Genomic DNA, 22,592 nt, shown 5'->3' with positions numbered 1-22,592 from the left:
ATATATATCTCACTATCGAAAAAGACTATATTCTTAAATTAAGAATATATTCTTAAATAAAGAATATATTCTTAATTTCAGATGAATATCATCTAAAATCTTTAAGAAGAAAATTTTTAAGTATAAAATCTTCTACTTATAAGAATATAATTTTTTTGGTGTATGTATGTAATAAATATGTATGTAATCGTAAATATGAATAATAAAAACCAAGTGTACCGTCACCCCGCCAACAGCCAACGTCTCCCTTGAGAAAAAATGGTCTGACATAAATGGTCTAACATGAAGAGTTTAAGTAAGAAACATTTGTAGAACACAATAAAGCGACAAGAATATAAGCATGTAATGAGAGAATGTGAAGTCTTTAGTAGAATGTATAATTTCACAAAATGCGATTGATGCGTTTGTAACAAATGAAAATGCGATGAATAACATTGCAAAATATAAAGCAAACGTAACTGGAGAACAAATTTTGAGACGATTTGTTGATTAAAATGAGTAAAATGGATATCACTTAGTATCTTTTATGAATACAAAGTTCAAAAATGTACGCACACATAAATAAGATTCGTTTTTGAAACAAAAAAAAAGAATTCATAAAAAAAAAATCGCGTAACGATAGCAATGAAGTACAGACAGAGAGAAAGGTAAAACGACGCTCTTTACGAAAGCAGGACAGACCTGTCACCGGCACGTAGCTCTTGCTGATTATTACCGCCGTCAAAGGAGACGTAGGCTACGTTGCGGGCATTGCAGTTCGCCATTATCTGAAATAAGTGTAGAAAAGACACACGATTAGACGGCGCTGCGAAGCGTTTCAATTTTACCTGTCGCCGTGGAAAAGCTCCTGTCTATTTCTACCGTCGAAGGACACCCACGACGTGTTCCTGCTGTCGGGTGAAATCGAAATCTGTAGTGGGAAACAAGACGGTATTGTGTTAATTATCGACAGCTACAGCGCTACCGTCTTGTTTTTGAAAAAAACTTCGAAAAAAGCTTTAATTTTTTTTCGGGTTTAACTATCCCGCACAGAAAAACAAAACCTTCATTAGACATCTATTAGATATCGCATGGACTGACGTCTAATGGAGGTTTTGTTCTGTGTGGGATCTTCATAAAAAACTTGCTGTTTTTTACTGACACGCGTGACAATTTTTTTTTTTAAAAAGAAGAATGTTATTTACGAACTTGAAATTTATATACATTGATTTAAAAGCGTAAATTGTTTTATGAAAATATATAAGCGTGTATTTCCTTAAGACCAAGTTTGTACATGATCCAACAATCTGAAATGAAAATTTTTAAAATAGCACACGATGTCTGGGAATGGCATTCGTTAGAAACTTTCCTTTTGAACATAAAAGCCATAGATCTTGAATAGAAAACAACTTTCTTTCATTCACATGGAAATGTCCCTTTGTACTAATTCAAAATTAAAAAATCTGAATAAAAAGAATTTGTGTTTTATGGCTAGTTTTTGTCAAAAACTTAATAAATCCGGTTATCACAAAAAAAGTGAAAAATAAATGTGCCATATTATTCTTGGTCAAAAACTTTTAAAGAACTACCTTGAGCTCGACCCCGGCAGGTACGACGATCGGCCTGAAGGACAGGGAGTGAGGACAGATCGGTGTAATCATAATGGCGGGAACTGAAGGATGAATCATACTGGCACCGGCGGCAACGGCGTAAGCAGTCGACCCAGTCGGTGTGCTTACGATTAACCCGTCACCCTGGACATTCGTTACGTGCTTCCCGTCGATGAACAAGTCGATGTTTGATAGGTAAGGGGAAGGTCCTCGATCAACCACAACCTCATTCAACACTTGGATATTTGTACGTGTTTCTGGCTGCTCTTCGTTCTTGCGCACGATGGTACACATCAGGCGGCTCCGTAAGGTCAAGGCCGCATGTCCTGGAGTTGAACACATTATTGATGAACAAAAAATACAATGACAAAAACTCTGCAATACAAAAAAAAGTCAATGAAGATCATAAAAAAGATACACAAATCTGGAGAGAAATGTGTATTGTTTTTAATAAACTTGTTATTATTACATTTAATATTGACTGTTTGTTTTAATTACAAGTACAATTTTGCTGACTTTTTTTTGCAAAGTTTGTTTTAGATAATCTATGTAAAAGTTGGTAAAAAGTATATTTAGAATAAAATGTTTTCAAGTTTTAATCGAAATTGTAGATTGTCTATAACTCTAAGGTTACTTAACTACTAACCTTCAAGGACATTGTTTACTTGTTCTTGAAAATTATTAAATTCGAAGGGAGTAAGAAATCCTAAGGAACCAAGATGGAATGCCATTACAGGAGGTACAGATTCTTGAAACAGCATACTGGCGTAAAGAAGAGTGCCGTCGCCTCCCAAACAAACGATAAAATCAATTCGATTCTAAAAAAAAAAAAAAAAAAAAAAACAAGATAATATACGTTCTTAAGAATAATAGTATAAAAATATGAAAGGTATTTAAACAATAATATTAAATATAGAAGATAATAAAGAAGTATTAAAAATACTAAGATATAAAAGTATAAAAAACACTAAAAGATCATAAAACTTAATTGTTCAATAATTTATTTGTAAAACAAAAAGCTGTTTACATCTGCATAATTTTTCATAAAATTATTATGCAAAACAGATCTTGATGAAAAAATTTAACTTCATATTTCTCTGCCAAAAAAAAATATCCAAAACAGCACACAAAGGTCAAAAGATAAAAATGTCTAAAAGACAACAAAACGCTTGTGTAAATTGTTAATCATATTTTAAAGATACGTATTGTCTGGTTAGATAAAGATGATTTCATGGCTATTATGTGCAACTCTCATAAATTTTACAAAACCTTGAAAACACACAAATAATTATTACCTGTAACTCAATGCGGTCTTTGAAAGTTTGCAATTTTTCTCGAATACTTTGAAATTTGGCATCCCTAGCCAAAGGTGGATCATCCAGAACTGACGCTTCCACAAAAACTACCATTCGTTTTTCCTACATCACATAAATAAAACTTTGAAGATTTTCTTTGAAATACGTAGAAGTACAAAATGCACATATTATAACTCTTACTATATATTACTGTTAAACAAAAAGTTTGAAAATTATGTAATATACATAGATCAAGGATAATTTCTCAGATAAAAACTTGGAAAATTGTATTATGTATAGATCAAGGATGATTTCTCTTATAGACACATGTACGTAACAACTTTGCGGCGCCGCCACACACACACACACACACACACATGAATACGATTAAAAACTAACGTTATATAAACACCTTTATACAGTGTACATAAATTGTACAATGTTAGCTCTAGAAACAAATACATTAACATAGCATTAAGTTGAAACGTATTAGAAACGATGTAGATTGAAATAAAAGTATTGATATTTTAGCAAATTATTTTATATTTTTTCTGGATTTTTTTTATCGAAGCAAGACTTGCTGCGTAAAATGCAGACTTTACACTTATCATTCTCAGTTTTAAAAACTATAATATATAATTAAATACCATCAGCATTTTCAAGTAGTTTTTATTAATATGTATACCTGTATCAGCCATGTGACCAACTCTACGAATGGTCGCAGAACTGACGAGTCGCGGACTTTTTTGATGACCAAGACGGTAAGTGGTGTTCTGTACCACGTCAATCTTTGAGAAGCCGGATCTTGAATGGTCCTGGACAAGAAAGAAAAAACTATGTATCACGTTTGTGTTACAAATTCTTTTCTAATATAATAATTTTCTCAGCCGATTTTTCAGGTGCAGCCTCACGCGTGTGAACTTACATCGAAGATTTATGTGTTTTCTTGTTAACATTTTATAGAAATAATTTTATAAAGCGCAAACTAAGGTCACACGAGATCGAACAATAAAACAAATCAACAATGGTGTTTTATATGCACGAACGGAGAAGGCGATTCTCGTGTTCGCGCGTTCTTGGTCGACCGCCTATGCTCATCGATTGCCCCGTCTCTAATTATTCATGAGACCCCGCCGTAATTACATCCTCTATAGACACAATCGGCGGCAAAGGGACAAAGGTGACAGAGAAAACGCAAAGACACGGTCACTAGTTTTTTTTACTACTATTAGTCTGGTAGAATTACGTTGCTACGTAATATATGCGTTATATGAGAGAAACTGAAAATTTTATTGCGCACATGTTGTGCACGCATTAAAACAAATCATTGGACAAAAAGACTCGTAAAACCTCTTGTCAAACCGATTAGTGGAAACTGCGCAAAAAAAAAAAAAGATAGATAGCGACACACAAAACTTGCATAACTGACATTTTTTTTTTTCAAACAATTGTCTGGAACGATCGACAAGGCACGCGCACCCATTTCAAGCGTGATATTTGAAATACAGACAGTAAAAAACAGATTTAAGAACTTAATAAAAACAATAGTTGCGGATATATATTGTTTTATTTATGACAGCTGACGCGGAGACAAGATACTCAACTCTATCCGGTGTAAAAAAAACTGCCTCTGCAGCAACGTACTTGACGATCATGATACGACACAACAACAACTTGTGCGGCAAAGATTGTGCGCTGTACTAAACGCCGCGAATCTCTTCGTTTTTTTTTTCTCTCTTACCGCCGAATAATAATTGAACGAATACGCATGCGTTTTTGTTGCGCACCGATTCTCGTTGTTGCGGTCTGTCATTTTGCATGGACATCGCGCGTGTTCGTTCAGCAAGTTTATGATTACGAGTCGCGGATATCTATGTTAATTATGTTACATTGCTACACTTACATTAGAATACATATATCTCGAGTTTTTACTATCAAGAGTACACACACATATTCACTTACTCACTCACTCGCTTGCTCTCTCTCTCTCTCTCTCTCTCTCTCTCTCTCTCTCTCTCTCTCTTCTCATACTCACACATACATACACACAAACACATCAATAACATATACGTTTTCTTAGATAAGTCAATGTAACTTGCGAGAGTAAACATCTTAGATGTTCTTGCACACACACACACACACACATACACACACACACATATATATATATATATAAGAACATTATATATTCGTGATAGCAATATATCGTCTCTATATATTTTCGTGAAAAAACGATAATCTTATAATTTATGTATTACAGTCAGATAACGAGTCGATAATCCTCTTGACCGGTAGATTCACGTGCTTGATACATATATATATTCTTCGCGTGCTTACAAATGTAGTTTTATCTACTGTAACTTCTGCCAGTTTGTCCCTCTTTTTCTTTTTTTATTTTTGTGTTATGTCACAATTAAATAAACATGAGTTTATTTAATTGTGTCATAACACAAAAATAGAAAAAAAGAGAGACAAACAGACAGAAGTTACAGCAGATAAAACTACATTTTTAAGAGCACGCGAAGAATACAGTCTAATATAGAAACACTTTGCAATATCGTTTTCGTGTTTTTGTTTTTCTACAAAATTATTTAAAAAAAAAAACATATCAAAAAAATGTTCGCGTTCAAAAAGAAAATAGCAATTGCAACGATTAAACATTGTTCAAATTTAATTAATTCTATTATGTAAAATGTATATCTTTCTCAAATATGACCCATTATTATTCATTTTATACAATGTGCATACTTGTTTCTTTTCTTATATGGCAAGTAATGAGATCTTACCTTGAGTTTATCAGGTGAGAAAAGAGATTATTAGAAAAATTCATATTAAGCACAACTGGTAACATTTATATAAAATTAATATTGTGTATTATCAAGATAGTAATTTTTATCTTCACCGGAAAAATCTATCATCAAAATTTAAGGAAAAAGTAAGTTTTGCTGGTTTGCAATTTCTCGTAAACAATTGGTAATTTTTTATAGAAACGCCATGTGTGTGTAAGACGAAACAACAAATTCACTGAGTAAATTAAGAAATGTCGTACGCACATTATTCAACTACCCACCTCTCGGTTCCAACCATGATGCGATCGGTTGAATGACGCGCACTTACTGACCATGCAACAAAGTAAGATAGACATTTAAACGGAAACGCGGCGCACGCGCGTCTACGTCACGTGTTACACCAGCAGAAGACCACACTACATAGATACGAATAGCGATAATTCATTAATGTGAGCGTTATTAACCGATATTTTTAAAACATTTATATCCTACAATATTTTACGTTCAGTAACACAAATGTATGTCAGCAAAATGAAAATTAAGTGATATACATTACATTCATTTCAGTTCAAACCCAGATAGCAAAATGTGAAAACTCAATATATAGCAAATCATTGTATAGATTAAGTTGCTCGCCAATTGCTGTTGTGTTGTTTTTATTTAATGCAACGAAAATGTTTTTGTCAATTCAGTATCAATATGCTGAGTTTTATTTATCAATCAATTGTTGTAGCGCCAATGTTTATGACAAGTGAGTCAGCAATATGTGAGCAATATATCAGCAATAATTGTTATTCATAAGTTAAGAAAAATAGTAGAAGTTTATTGCCGATGAGTTGTTGGGAACTTGCTGTTATTATATCTTGTAAACTGTTGCTGGCAAGAACATACCGAAAAGAGAATACACCCTTTTGTTACATTGCTGAAAACATATGAGCAATATTTGTGGCAAGTTGCCACCAACTTGCACTCAGTTGGCTATCTGGGAAAATACTAGTTTAAAGTATTTTTTGTTTTGTGTGTATTTTCATAAAAAACAATCAATTTTCAATAAAAATACTGTTGAAATATAATCGTAATAACGTTTGAAATTATAAAATTACCGTTCAATATTTTAATATATTTAATATATAATTTAAACGTTCGAAGATGTTTTTCGGGTTTGAACCGTATTAGTGTTATTTTTATACCGATGTTTTGTGTAAACATTTCAACTCACTTTATCAAAGTTTCAAGAGCAGCCTAATACAGTATCAATAACGATAGAAAATGTCAAAAATAGTCAAATGTCAAACTCTTAGAGTTTCAACAATTATTTTGACAACGTCTTAACTATCTGACTATTTTTGACATTTTTTATCGTTGGAAGACAATGTGGTTGTGAGTCATATCAAGAATCCCACTGATGAAGACTAGGAAATTACAGTCGAAACGTGTGGGAATCAACTGTTTCAATCATTTAACCTTTGCAAACTATCCTATTCAATATTGCCCGCTACCTCACCAAATCAAGAGTAAAAATTAAAACTCTTAACGGAAATATAGAAACTGTAGTGGTTTTTTATAAATAATTAAATTTTATATGGTACTAATATATAATATAACACATGGTAAGAGCGCGAGAGTTGGCGTATTCGGAAACTTATGCATTTATTCATATGTGTATCAAGATTTTCCATTCTGTCACTTACAGTTTTAAATTGTCACATCTTAATATCGCAAGCAATAATAAAAGATTTTTATCTAAACACAAAATGCGATTTAGTGTGATCTTCAAATATACAATATAAACTCACAATAAGAGTATTAATAAAACCACAAAGTAATATTCTATATCTTCAGAGATATAGAGTAGAATATACAAATTAACGCAGTAGCAATTTGAAGCAACGTAAATAAGTGAAAATAAAAAAAAAATCAAGCAAAAAGTTTCTAGAACTTGAACATAAATTATCTCAATATCATTTCACATATCGTGATATACAAGGTGTCTGAAAAATTTTGATACAGCTAAAGTGTAAAGGTAGAAAATAATCTGAAAAAGTCATATACCAATTTTGCAAAATTTACAATAGTTATTGAGTGATTAATTAACACACGTGATTCAATGAGTCATATCATCATACGGATTCTGTAGGCATGTATAATTTTTAGTTGTGAAAATCAGCTGATTGTAAGAAGCTATGTCACTCGCTATTCGCTTTTGTTCCGCCTCTTGCTCTCTTCATCTTTTAGGAGATTGCATGAAGTAAGCCATTTTTCTTTACAACTGAAAATCATACACGCCTACAGAGTTCAGATCATTGTTTGGCACGCGCTTATTGGGTCACATGTATTAATTAATTACTCAATACCTATTGCGAATTTTGCAAAATGGTACAAGACTTTTCTCAGATTGACCCAATTTACATATTTTCACACTTCGGCTGTGTCAAAATTTTTCAGACACCCTGTATACTGTTGTGCTTAGTCATCATTTCTTGCAGAAAAAATTGCAAATAACTCCCACCAATTGTTTCTATCATGTTCGATCATTTAGTATACGAAGCGTCACGATTACTATTAATTTAAACAAGAGATGTTTGTTAATGAAGTTGTTTGTCGTTGTTTGTCGTTAATTTTTTTTTCTACCAAAGAATACAAATATTTTTATATATATAAATGTCCGAAACTGTTTGCTCACGTTTATTCTCTCTCTTGCTGAAAAATGATACTTTATTTTTTGTTATAAACAATTTTGATCAATCTGATTAATAATGTATGACCATAACATGTTTTTTTCTACAACTTAATTAGCGATGCTAATATATAAAATAGAGAGACGTGTGCAACAATCGAGATTCGATGTTAAAATATATAAATACATTGATGCAGAGCGATATTTAACAACAAAATAATAGAAATATTTCATAAAATAACGCATTTTGCTGTTAGCAAACAAAACACTGTATGTGAGTTACTTACATAATTATTGCGGAATTTTTTGCGATACGTCCACATGGTCCGAATGTTTGAATGGGACTTGGTGCATTTAGGCTTCTTGTTCTCCTGTGCAAAAAACAGAAAATATACATTAGTTACAAAAAATTATCGGAAACAAATTATTAAAAAAACGTGCATCCAAATGCTGTAAGCATCATGGCGAAACACAAAAGTGTGAATTCAACACTCTGAATTCTCTAATCTCCGAAGCACTCTTTTTTTTGTTTCGCTCACATATACTATTCTTTATGAAAATATGAAATAGAAAAAACGAATCAACTTCGATCGAAGAAACTACTACTCTTTTATACAAACATACTTTACAATTTTTAAATAATTATGAATACATACACGTATGGACACATATATGTGTATAGACACACAATATACAGGGTGTTCCAGCTAACTTGAGCATCCTAAATATCTCGCTTATTTTTTATAATAAAAGAATGCCGAAAAGGATCATTGTTCAGTTCGAGAAAACAAATACTGTAATAAACAGAAAATTTTTTTCAAGGTCATATTTTTTAAGATTTCGAGGTCATTGTCATTTTTTTAATCTGAAAGTACATATTCTTATCCTCGCGATAGGCAAGGTCACACAAATCCAAAAAGTTCTTGTTTATTACAGTATTTGTTTTCTCGAACTGAATAATAATGCCCTTTTTAGCATCCTCCTATCATAGAAAATGAGCAAGATATCTAGGATGCTCAAGTTAGGTGAGACACTCTGTAAAAACATATAAATGTGTTCAAGTTTTGTAATAATTACGAGACGTGGGATTATGACTTTCATTTTTGTAAAGAAATTTCTCTTTGCTAAGCATAATAATCACATGAGCTTAAAGGTTTTAAGTTACTCGTGCGCATCTCACGTGTGAGTCATAATTATGCTGAGCTAAAAAACAAGATAAACACATTCTCCGTAGATTTTATATAATGTGTATTAACAAAAAAAGTAATTAAGTAAGGATAGAAAAATGATTTCATAATGCACAGTTAGTTAGTATATGCTTTAGGTTTATAGACAATTTTAATTTCACTTTAAGTTATATATGTGTAATAGCGATGTGTAGATGCATCAAAAATATGCAAAAATACATACTTAAAGGAAATTAAATTCGAGTTTAGCAGTTCTAACATACTTTTACTATGATATACTTTACACCGTAATCAAGTAGCATTATACTTTCTGAGTTGCTAGCAACTTGATAGTAACTCAGAAATTATAAATGTGCGTAAGTCAATTAGTTATCAAGTGTATATAAAGTACATAAAAAATGTCGAGTGTGTTTGCATTTACGTCAAGTTACTAAAATATAAAATTATTTATTTTTTTATACCTATATAGCAACCAGTTCAGTTTGCTATTTTTTAAAAAAAAAGTGAGTTTTTACTCAACCTGATCGTAAAATGTGTTTGTGAATGCAAATGCACACGACTTAATTTTTTTATTTTTAACACGTAACAGGAAACGTTTTTTGTAGAAACTCTACCTAAGAATCCGATTTTGTGAATTGCTCTCCGTCGACGAATCGCTTGACCCATCATCTTGCGGTTCGACAATATTACAGATAAAATCATATTTTGTATTGATATTATTGTCACATAAACATGAAATCTGATCAGTCATCTTCTACGAAATCACAAAGCACTTCTTAACGAGAAAATATATTTACTAACACTTTGCACAGAATATCTCGAAGTCACAACTGTCAATAACGTACTGACTTTATATTACTTCACTGCAACACGTAGAGAAAATGACGTAAGGAATTGGCGTAGATAAGATATTAGAAATTATCGGGTGCTAGTGTACTCAAAAGAATCTTTGTTAATGAAGTTTAACAATCACGTGTAAATATCGTGCAACACGCGAGTATCTTGAGACAACGTCGATGTGGTGCCAAAATTGTTTATTTTAAGATTCGTGTAGTAAGAAGAAATCGCAGTTGCTAAAATTAACGTTATCTATAACTTGGCGAATTTTTAATCGGCGTAGTCTTAAGAGTAGTATATGTACATGTAGTAATATATTATGTATAAATATGTACAAAAATAAAAAAGTTAAAAATTACATTTTAAATAACTTTGTTCTCTATCATGGTAGCGAGAGATTAAAAGAACATCTCATATTTGTCACTTGTTATCTATATTAATAGATCGTAAGAAAAGAGTTCAAGAACATCGTGTAATTTTACGATCTCGAAGCACGCGATGTTGGCTTTCACAAGAGCGATTGTATTTCTAAACCTTATTATATCAAATCATGGATGTTCTCTCGTTTCTTATTCAAGCAAACACTTTTCATTTCCAAGATTTTATCTCAAAATGTCTTGATAGAAAAGAATACACCTTTGAAGAGAAAATTTTAAAATCAGCTTTTTTCTCTTTGCGAAAAGAAAATATTAACCGATATGTGATTTTTATAAATATCTACGTACATATCTTACATATCTTTGTATCGATTTATTGTCATATTTTAAAAAAGCTTTTTTTAAAACATTTATCTCGTACTTAAAAAATTAATAGATTACACAATAATAACTTAAATAAATTCTAGCGTCATAGTTTTAAAGAACAGTGTGCGAGAATGTTTTCTTGAAAGAAGAGTTGAAGGAGAACATATTTGCATAAAAAGATATTTCTTTTTCGAACAAGTCACATGTGGTCATAAGTGGGCGGTATACCGCCGCGAGCCTTGAACTTTGTCCGAAACCTGGCATAAAATTTATTATGTGATTGTGCAATAAACTTAAGCGATAATTTTATTTTTCAATTTATTTTTCTCGATGCAATCATATAGCGCGATTGTGTAGAAGTCGTATTATTTTTTACTCAGCCGATCGTTAACGTTGTAATATTCGTAGTCACTGCACTAAGTTGCACACCAATAATATTCAAACTTCAAGATATCATACACAAGATGATATTGGAAATTAAATATTTTATAAATATTTTATATATTAATACTATCTGAATGAGATTTGAATTTTAAACAACGCACTCACAACAACAACTGTACGACGAGATGTCCGCGCGCGGAATGACGCCTGGATCTCCAGGTACATGGCAATTATGTTACATTCCCTTTCGCTGACGGTCGGTAATGACTCGACTTGTGTCGATGCTGCAGGTAGTATATAATTGTTCGAACGCGCGGTGCAAACGATACCGAGATAATTCTGGCGCTGGATTCACGAGGCGAAACACACGCCACATTGGTATCGGTACACTCAAGGATATTTTTGTCTACCGACTATGCCTCCCCGAAGAAATCGCATGGTTATAGTATTTTATTGCCCGAGTGCTCTGTGATGATGTAACAGCTTTCTTTGAGTAAATTTGTTACATTTACAAATGGACAAAAGGCACACGGACATAAAACATGCCTATATTTTCTCTATCTTTACTCTTTAAGGTATTACCCTGGATTGTTTTCTAATTTTCAGTTTTACTTTAAACTTTTACACAATGTTTAAAAACTTGATCTATGAACCCCTGAATTTTTTCAGATTTTTTTACCGTACAGTTTTAGAGAAAATCGAAAACGAATTTCGCATGATTTAACATAGAAGTGATAGGGAGAATGAGGAAATCACGTGCATTCGCCTAAATATCTAGAGTTCAAATTTTCAGATTTGGCTAAAAATATTACTACAGCTTCTTTAAACTATAAAGAAAATATGTGTGAAAAATCAGACGCCTGTGCCGTACAGTTTTTCAGTTATAATTAAAATAACACAGAAAACGAGCGATTTTATGATTAGTATGAGAAAGAGCGACGTTGCCATTTCCTCAATTGAAGTGAGATAGAACTATCTCCGCTCCCGCAGGGACGTGAGGGTAATGTACAATAATATTAAAATGTCAAATAAACTTTTATAATATTAAATAAAAAATAAATGATTACACATAACAAAGAGAAAGAGAAAGAGAGAGAGAGAAAAAAAAAGAGAAAGAACATTGTTTATAATAAGTGAGTTGTGTCATTCACGACGATGAGTTTCATTATCTAACAAAACTTGATATTAATGAAGGTGATTCCAAAGATGAAACGTCGGCTTCAAACGTAAAAAGAAAACTCAAGAGACCGCACGATTCTGTAATCGATTGCATCGAGCATGAATTCTTGAAATTCCGTTTAACAGAGCAATGAGAGGCGCCATGCGCATGAGTCGTACAGGAGCCCATCGAGTAAAAGCCGGATCGGATGGAATGTGGAGCGAAAGGTGAACGCGTTCTCGTTCCCGAAGAAAAGAATAATAAAAAGTGCACCAGCAGCGTTCGCGATTTAAGCGTGAGCCGGGTGCTACACTCGTGCAGTTAACTATCGATACGTAATCTCACGTAGACTTACGCAAACCACAATATGACGCGCGCCTCGGCAATTTCACTGATAATCTACCACAAGGTTATCCCTGTTTCATATTTCTCACAGCCGTTGATTATTGATAGAAATAATGACAGTTATATTTGTAATAGAGATAAGAATGTTGCGTTATCGCCGAAACAAAAAATTAATTATGACAGCAACACAGATTATTTTTATATCCGCAACGATACCTCAAGTCATACACGTCCATGTGCGCCGATCACACAACACGTGTTTCGTCTCGTAAATCCTTTGTAAAAGCAGATAGAAAACAAACTTTCACTATTTAAATCAACGTGGACTAAACGATGATTAAGACACGCTTTGGCACCGACATACCACGAGGTAATCGAGTACAAGACAACGTCTCGTGGGCTACGAACGCTAGCGTCGCGACGCCCAACGCGATGCACGCAGGCGCGGCTCAGTAATCAATTCTAAGCACGCGACACATTTTGCTCAGTTTTCATTGTACTATATTTTATATGTATATTACACGGAATTTTCAGTATCTCTCGATTACTCAGCTAAATTAGATCAAAATAACAATATAATTTTAAGAAACTTTTATTTATGAAAAAGAAAAAAATATCAAGTAATTTTGAAAATAGTTTTGCACAACATTTAAATCTATATTATTATCTTTGTATTTACTATTATAATTTATGTAGTTTACTTCTATAAGCTGTATATTAAGTTTAATTTATCTAAATATATTTAACCTTGTTACATATTATACTTATTCAGCTATAATAATATCAAAAAGTAAATTTTATCTTGAAATAATATTACTGATGACCAGCAAACTTTGTTGTACATGTTATCATTGAGATATCTATTACATATTTACGCGTTATACGAGTCTGTGGAATCAAACATGATTCCACTTCATTTATGAAATTATTGGCTTAGTAAACATGTACGTAATACTTAATGCAATTTTGCAATAATTAATAAAATAATGTTATGCGAAGTATAACTTTAATAATAAACTAATAATACTTAGTTTTTAGTACATCAGAAATATGTATACATGTATATACACACACAATTTTTTTTATACAAGAATATTGCACTTTAATATTTTTAAACAATAATAACTAAAAAATAAAAACCTATAAAAAGCGGTTTTATAATGAATAAAAAAAAAAATTTATTCCGGTACCGGGAATCGAACCCGAGCCTCCTGGGTGAGAGCCAGGTATCCTAGCCACTAGACCATACCGGATTACTTGAAAGAGATGCTTTTCTGTACATCTTTCAAGCAAAGAATTCATAACTATAAAAAAAAAAAAAAATAAATTCCGGTACCGGGAATCGAACCCGAGCCTCCTGGGTGAAAGCCAGGTATCCTAGCCACTAGACCATACCGGATCTTGCGTTTTTGTCTTCTGTGAACTATACTGAAGTTATGATTCATATTCATAATTTAAAATACAACTTTAAAATAAAGATAACAAAAAATCACAAAAAATAAAGAAAATTTGTTTTTCTCTCTAACTAAAAAACTTTTATAATTAATAAAAAAAAAAAAATCATTCCGGTACCGGGAATCGAACCCGAGCCTCCTGGGTGAAAGCCAGGTATCCTAGCCACTAGACCATACCGGATATCTTGAATGGCTTACTCTTATAACATATCTTGAGTTTGTTGTTCAGAAATAAAGCAAACAGTTTTTATTTTATAAAAGAAAAAATTTTTTTCCGGTACCGGGAATCAAATCCGAGCCTCCTGAGTGAGAGCCAGGTATCCTAGCCACTAGATCATATCGGACATTTCAATTGTCTCGCTCTTATAATAAATCTTGAGTATATAATTTACAAATAAAGTCAAAATTTTTCTTTTGTAAAAAAAAATTTTTTTTCCGGTACCGGGAATCGAACCCGAGCCTCCTGGGTGAAAGCCAGGTATCCTAGCCACTAGACCATACCGGACATTTCAATTGTCTCGCTCTTATAATAAATCTTAAGTATGTAGTTTACAAATAAAGTCAAAATATTTCTTTTGTAGAGAAAAAAAAATCTTCCGGTACCGGGAATCGAACCCGAGCCTCCTGGGTGAGAGCCAGGTATCCTAGCCACTAGACCATACCGGATATCTTGAATAGCCTGCTCTTAAAATGAATCTTGAGTTTGTAGCTCATAAAATACAGCTAAAAATTGTTTCTATAGAAAAAAAAAGAAACTTCCGGTACCGGGAATCGAACCCGAGCCTCCTGGGTGAGAGCCAGGTATCCTAGCCACTAGACCATACCGGAGTTGAAGGAGCTGCTCTTATAATATTGCTAACTAAACACTTTGTTAAAAGTAATTTAATTTTAATTAGTTTATTAAAAGAAAAAGAGACACGGTTGTTATTAACGTTTATGAGTATAACGCAGCAAAATAAATCGTACAGGATTTTGAAATCTAAAATGAGATGTTAAACGGTGCCAATCTATTTTGTAACCACATTTTGCTGACGTTAGGTTTAGTATATTACTAAAATTTTACATATTCAATGCTATTTTAAAAACGATAAAAAAACGTATAATATATTCAAGTGCTGTTTCAATATATTTAAGTTATTAGAATTAAATTTTTAGATTTCTCTTTTCTTAAATTGCCATGTTGCACAAACTTGTTAATGTGCGTAGTTTTTTTTTTTTTAAACAATATTTAACAAATAAATAAAAAATATAATACAAAAAGATATAACAAAAAATCAGTAGATCAAATTACTTAGATTTACTTGTTTCGATATTTTTTTCAAATCATTGTCGAGTTTGTATCTCCGTTGTATGTATTTTCTGCAAAGTACTAATTAATTCTACTCACGGCCAAGTGCCAGATCGTTTTCGTCTGCGAGTCTCTGGTTGTACCGAATCTTCCCGAAAAAGTACTTCATCATCGTTCTCACAACCAGCAATAACGCTCTTGCATCCGGCTAGGCATCTCCAGTCGAGCACTTCGCTTACGCTTCGTCTACGTGGCTTTTCTTTCACCATGTCTTATTCAATAAAACATTATCTTTTTTAATATTTTTCACACACGCTGAATTTTCCACTTCGTCTTCGACTAGAACACGATTTTATATTTCCGCATAGCGACACGCTCAAAGTAACGGCACTGTATTACGTTTCTTTTGCGTAATGATAGTCTTCGCATAAGCAAACACTTTTAATTACAACTATTTTTTCACCACATATTTGCACATATCACGTTGCTTTTGGATGTTGCAATTAATTTCGAGCACATCGATTTCAGCATCGATTAGCTGGCTATGACCTTACGTGCTTCCCGCGCTACTTTCGAACACGCAACGAACTATACACGCTTTCTTTTTTTCGCAACAGTAATTGCTCCTGACACCCAAAGACCTCCTTTCGCGATGGTTAAACTCGGAGCTTGTACACGCGGCAAAGAAAATAGCGAGTCTGTTCGACTGGTAGCATAATTCTTAATAATTATTCGCACAACGATAATGTCTTTCCTTTGCTTCTCGCTATGAGAAATGCAAATAATATGTTTTAGGATATATGTAACTTGTAATTACAAACGTGTACGTGGTGCACATTACGCGCACAATGAACTTCAGTAATGATCGGTTTGGATTTACTTGACTTTAAACTATTGTCCACCTTAAAGAGTTTGATTTCGTTGAAGTTGCAAGTTAAGTATGTCAAGAGAACGTCTCGCGAGCTTCGTTCTTGTTTCGAGTATCAACATGTGTTTGCGACCTACTTCCTTGCTGAGGAAAATTTCACTTGTCAATTGCGACGGAATGACCGATAGTGAATTTCACTCTTCAAAAACATATCTTATCTGGTTTATCACCAAAGCTACGTCTACTCTGAAAGCTCTTTGTAATATAATATATATACACACGTAACTAATTTTTTTTACAGATTTGTTAATTTGCTAAATCGACAAATAGAGTGTGTGTGTTCATTAACACACACATGCAATCTTTACGAGAAAAGTTTCACAAATTTTAACACTTGTATGTAGATTATTTACATAACTTTTGTATATATCATTTACGTATTCTCTCAAACGAGGTTTGACACTGCATATATGTAGTTATTATGTAAAATATTATATCTCACAAACACATTATAGAATAAAAATAATTTTATTTCACCTCGAGTTTAAACTCCGGAAAACAGTTATGTGTATTATATGCTCAAATTTTGAAATTAATTTTTTTACCATTTTAAAAAGTAAAAAGATTTTATTATGCGGATAAAACTGGTCTAATATACTGTTCGTTATTAATGGAAACCCGATAAAATGAGGTCTCGAGGTAGCACGTAGTAATATCCACTGGCGCGCACAACAACCGCAATCGACGACCGCTGAAGGTTCACTGATTGCGAGACACGATTTTACCGGCTGTTGCCAGTCGAGAGGCAGTTAGGGCTTTCTAACTCGCTTCTTTCCTCACCTCTCACCGGAACGTCTTATCATCACGCGTAAATAATATACTGAAGAAATGAAAAAGTCAGAAGTTCAAAGAAATCACGATACATTTACAAAAAAATTCAGGGATATAGAAATAACAGAAATAGTCGACATATATATAAAAATAACATTATATTTATATCAACAAATGTGTAACACAGCACCGCATGCCAAACTTAAAAAGAGATAGAAAATATTTAAACAAAAACAAAAAGAAAATTAAATTATATAATTTTTTTTTTTAGAGTTTTAGATTCAGAAAAATATAGAAGCTTTAAAAAAAAACATTTAGAAAAGTTTATCTAACAAAATGTATATTATATTGTTCTTCTTAATTAATTATTTGTCTATAATTTTTTATTGATTAATATATTAATTTTGTATTATATGACAATAAGAATTTATTTGTTCTTCCACTATTAATTTCTATTATTCTTCTTCGCGACTATTAATTTCTCTAAAGTTTACATAAAATTGTTCACATTTGCGGCAAACTATAAAACTATTTATTGTTTGAAATTTGCAATCATATCAGAAGTTTCCGCTTTAATTCTGCTCCATTTCCAGCTGGTGAAAGTTATAATGACCCTAAGGCGAACGAACTATAAAAATCATTTGACTGATTGTGAGAGCAAAGCTCATTAAATAGATAAGTGAACACGGTTTTACACTGAACCGATTTGTTTGGACTTTTTTCACTTTTTAAGTAAAAAAATAACTTTTTTCTAGAAAGATAGTATACTGTGCTATCACTTGTATGTCTGCTAAATGGCATATAATGAAATTTTTGAATAATTGATAGATAGATGACATTATAAATATAAGCGTTTTATATTGCATGACTAACATGTAGTAACTAACTGTACTTTTTGCTTGTGCTAATGCTAACTTTTAGCAATTCAAGTATATCTCTTTCAAGAATAACATTCTCGACTAGTCATAAACATGTAGCTTGATGAAAGATAAGAAACACAATGCCATTTTTTCAAATATTTTTAGTGTCAAAATTTACATTACAGAAGACGTTTCAACATATCGCGTCAATATTTATGTCTAATAAATATACATGTTTCCTTTCTTCAGAAAAACATACTGCGTTTTTTACGATTATTTTTGACAACAAAATTCGAGTTTTTTTACAAAATGTAGCAATTAAATCAATAATTTATAACATTGTATAAATATTTTATAAATATTATATAAATATATTATTTTTATAAATATGTATATATGTATACATGTATACATATATGTATAATGAGAAATTGTTCTTTATTATTAAGTCTCTGGACTAACATGTGCGATGGTGGTGTAATGGTCAGCATAGTTGCCTTCCAAGCAGTTGATCCGGGTTCGATTCCCGGCCATCGCACGAGTTTATTTTTTACTTTTTATTAATTTTTTTTTCGAGATAATTCAAGTGTACATTTATGGGAAAGTAACAAACATTTTTATGTTATAAAATTATTTTTATTACTATAAATATATAATAAATAATAGCCTGTTTTACATATTAAATACTATAAAGCAATATTAAAAAATTATGAACTGATATTGTGGTCCATACGGGTGTGTTAACATAAAGATAAAAAATTTAGTTTCATACAAACTATAATAAATTATTTTTTTTTAATTTTTTGTACGTTTACGATATACACTCTACAGTAACGGCGCTGTTATCAGAAGCACTGCTGGTGTAGTGGCATCATGCAAGATTCCCATTCTTGCGACCCGGGTTCGATTCCCGGGCAGTGCAATCTTTTTGATAATTTTTTTTCTCGATTTTGTTAATTCGTTTTACAATAAAAAATGATAAAGATTATTGAAAATTCCTCTTCTTAGTGCTAATTTTAATTTATCATATACATAATTATATAGATTAATAATATTTGCAGCAAGTTATTATAAACTTTACTATAGAATTTAGCAATAATTTTTATAAAATTAAAAGAAATACTTTTTATCTATTCTTGGGTAAAATTTTATGTTTTGTAGTAAGTTTAAAAGGTTTTGTAATAAATTTAAAGTATATCTTATAATAAGTTTATTTATATTAAATAGCAGCAATCACAAAATTATGAGATATGAAGTGATTTCGTTAACTCTAATAAAGAGACTGCTAGATAAATGAGTACATATACAAGGTTTTTCTATGATGTAAGAAAGAAAGTCGCCTAGTTTTTGAACTCTCTAAAGCAACTACTTTATATCACTTATCTAAAGAAATTTGTAAAACAAATATCATACATTAAAAATTTCAAACAATTGTCAGATAACTGCTTTTGCTCTTTTCTCTTTTTTTTTTTTTTTGACAAACACAATTTTTTTGAATAAAATAAATACACAGGAATAGACATTTGCCGATAAATACGGTGAATCGTCAGAAACATGAGAGAGAAGAGAAAAAAATTATCACGATAAGAGAAAGCTCCATGATAACTCAGTCTCACCGACGAGGAAAGACGAATCGCGTTGTTCGTGAAATGTGGAGTGATTAAACAATGTTGTAGCCATCAATTTCGAAAATTGATCGCAAGATAACGCGGAGATTGTTTCGTCGCGTGAAGTGTGATATATTTTTACCAATTGTGAGTGAGAGTAAATATAAGATTGAAGAAAGAGAGAGAGAAGAAATATAGAGAATCCTCTTTTTCTCTTTCTTAATAGTAACACAAAAATGTGATAGAAATCCAAAATTAGTGGAGCTCAGAAATCTCCTCACGATGCGGTCATTATCATTGTAATGTTGCTTAAAAAGAGCGATATTTTTTTATGTCATCTAATTGTGCAGTCATGTGATATTGCGCAATATCAACTGCTGTTATGCCGCTGTCTCGTGTAGAATATTCATCCGGTACTTTTACTTGCAAAGTAGAACACACTATAATAGAGAATAGAGATTTTTTTTTCTAGAACATTCAAAAGATACAAAAAAAACTTTTTACGCGATATTTAAAAAAAAAACATAGAAAATATGTTTAAAAGAATAAGAAATATGATAATTGTGATTGATATACCGAGGTAAGAAAATTTTACGATAAAATAATGATTAGTCAACATCAGTAGACAAAATCAAGGACACAATATAAAAAAGGACGAGAAAGAGAAATTCAGCGCGCGCGCGCGCATTTTGTTTATTTGTATAGAAAAAACATTACTTTCTGTTATTATATCATTCTCTGTATTACTTTTTCTTATTTATTTTTGGAGATAATACGTAGTGGATATAGATGATGATTTGGACACACTAGACAATTTTTATATTTAATTGAAAATAATTTTCAATACACACACACAGAACGTCATCACATATACACTTTTTTCGTGCCACGTCAAGACAAACCATAATGCAATATCAATAAAATGTGCATATCATTACACAGAAAGCGTGTAAGATTCCCAATAGCTTCACACAAAGTATCGAGACGAAATGTATACATAAACATATATACATGTACGAACATATAAGCGAAACATATATATCTATATAAAAGAAAGAAGAACCTGTATACAATTCCGTCTATCCAAATAAAAAGAAAGATCTTTGTAGCATCTAGAGAGGGTAGGGTATTGTGCAAAATTATTTAAATTAGATACTACACAAAGAAGCGCAGTCACGATACGTATTTCTACAAGAAAACGACTATACCAACAAAACAACATTGTTCAACAGGCAAAGACAAACATTCATGCGGGTTACACTAGATGGCAGTTTGGTACAACTTTATACAGCCAGATGACTGTAAAAAAAAAGAACTGTGTTACCTTCGCGGCTCCACCATTTCGGCCTGATCGACTGTTAACTCGAACTCGTTGCTTCAAGAGAAAAAGACATTGTTAAAATTCGCCAACACAACTGACCGACTGGTTGTATCAATACTTGTCAAGATAAATATGTTTATGCAACATTATAATATATAATTAATAATTTTTTTTTTAGGATTGCACGCACACACACAGCTCTGCTCTTCCGTGTGTGTGCGACGATTAGCGTGTGCATATTACAACTTCAAAAGAAAACGGTAGAAGCGAATGTAAGGTCATTTGTAGCCTTGACACAAATCACCTTTTATATAATTTTTTTTTGTTGTTGCTCACGAACGTGGCAAGACACGGTTGCTTGCACAATCGTTGAAAATAGTTAAATATCTTATTTCCTTAAAAAAGTTTCTCGATACAGTATATATTGATCTTTGATATTTAGAAAACCTGTTTTGTTGTTTAAATTTGTAACTTTGATTAATCGGAAGGTAACTGTACAAAAAATATAGCCTATAACATTTTATATCGAGCTGTGTTAATTTCATAATTGTATTTACACAGTATTTGTTCTAATATTTTAATTAATTAATCAAGTTTCGAATGTGTGCGCGCGATTTATTCGAGATTCACATGGATCGCGCGTTTGCGCTGTCGCAAAGCATCGTAAATCTTTCATAAACAAGTATTACATAAAATAATAATGTCAGTGACATGAAGAGAGGAACGGAGTAAGAGAGAGAAAGAGAGAGAGAGAGGAGAAGAGCATGATGATTATTTCGCGTTATTGAACGAACTATTTACAGACAAAAATTATTAATTTTATGAGCAAATTGCACGGGTATAAAAAAAATACTTAAATATTTATGTAAATAACTTGCGACTTATAAATTTTATGTGATAATAAATATTTTACAAAGGTACATAAAAGATAATATCTCTTACTTGAAAGTCTGAAGTTTGTCGTGCACTCTCGACACCGTGGTTTTCTTTTCTTTAGAGTTTAAATCCATATCGGCTATCGCCCTGGCCAGCTGAAGATCTTCCTCGTTCATGTTTCTCTATCTTGTTGTATCTTCCTTTTTCTTACTCACTGACGGTCCGGATGATAATGTCGGGCTTCGTGTGCGTGCGGGGACGACTTTGTTCGATGATGTGCACGATGGTCGCGCGCGAACTGCACCGAAAGATGTCTCGTCACAAACTGAAAGAACGTCGTTGACGTCGACAAAGTTAACCTGAACGCTTCTACTGTCTGAGTGTCGGTTCAAAACTTAGTAACTCAGTTGTCATTCATCTTTTTCAATAGTATCACGCATCTCTCTTCATCGCTATCGTAGATTATTATTAAAATCTCTCCT

At 32.1% G+C, this 22,592-nt stretch overlaps 1 protein-coding gene and 8 non-coding genes across 24 annotated transcripts in view; 2 read left to right on the top strand and 7 right to left on the bottom strand.

The window, feature by feature from the left end:
* Positions 1–22,436, bottom strand: part of LOC109854919 (NAD kinase-like) — a 23,660-nt gene extending 1,224 nt beyond the window's left edge. The window contains exons 1-8 of one of the 16 annotated variants that reach the window (XM_020428542.1): positions 22,177–22,436; positions 21,238–21,288; positions 8,638–8,721; positions 3,570–3,699; positions 2,885–3,007; positions 2,236–2,407; positions 1,569–1,915; positions 682–767 (exon numbers count right to left, since the gene is read on the bottom strand). In XM_020428542.1, coding sequence (XP_020284131.1) covers positions 682–767; positions 1,569–1,915; positions 2,236–2,407; positions 2,885–3,007; positions 3,570–3,699; positions 8,638–8,721; positions 21,238–21,288; positions 22,177–22,286 — 1,103 coding nt within the window. In that variant the 5' untranslated portion in view covers positions 22,287–22,436. Of the gene's footprint in view, positions 1–681; positions 768–827; positions 911–1,568; positions 1,916–2,235; positions 2,408–2,884; positions 3,008–3,569; positions 3,700–5,937; positions 6,020–8,637; positions 8,722–10,151; positions 10,686–10,733; positions 11,416–11,493; positions 11,636–11,666; positions 11,940–13,221; positions 13,394–15,846; positions 17,366–21,237; positions 21,289–22,176 lie in introns of those variants that run through there. The other 15 variants (XM_020428537.1, XM_020428539.1, XM_020428538.1 and 12 more) reach the window with 15 other exon arrangements.
* Trnae-cuc lies at positions 14,187–14,258 on the bottom strand. Its single transcript has one exon. It is a non-coding gene; the product is annotated as a tRNA-Glu (tRNA).
* Trnae-uuc lies at positions 14,333–14,404 on the bottom strand. The gene has a single exon. It is a non-coding gene; the product is annotated as a tRNA-Glu (tRNA).
* On the bottom strand, positions 14,569–14,640 carry Trnae-uuc. The gene has a single exon. It is a non-coding gene; the product is annotated as a tRNA-Glu (tRNA).
* Positions 14,893–14,964, bottom strand: Trnae-uuc. The gene has a single exon. It is a non-coding gene; the product is annotated as a tRNA-Glu (tRNA).
* Positions 15,054–15,125, bottom strand: Trnae-cuc. Its single transcript has one exon. It is a non-coding gene; the product is annotated as a tRNA-Glu (tRNA).
* Positions 15,216–15,287, bottom strand: Trnae-cuc. Its single transcript has one exon. It is a non-coding gene; the product is annotated as a tRNA-Glu (tRNA).
* Positions 18,773–18,844, top strand: Trnag-ucc. The gene has a single exon. It is a non-coding gene; the product is annotated as a tRNA-Gly (tRNA).
* Trnag-ccc lies at positions 19,158–19,228 on the top strand. The gene has a single exon. It is a non-coding gene; the product is annotated as a tRNA-Gly (tRNA).
* Positions 22,437–22,592: the final 156 nt, after the last annotated feature.

Source organism: Pseudomyrmex gracilis, unplaced genomic scaffold (genome assembly GCF_002006095.1).
Source record: "Pseudomyrmex gracilis isolate BER0280 unplaced genomic scaffold, ASM200609v1 scaffold_75, whole genome shotgun sequence".
Taxonomy (NCBI): Eukaryota; Metazoa; Arthropoda; class Insecta; order Hymenoptera; family Formicidae; genus Pseudomyrmex; species Pseudomyrmex gracilis.
Note: the sequence above shows the minus strand (reverse complement) of the source record. Positions and strands in the feature narration are given on the sequence as shown.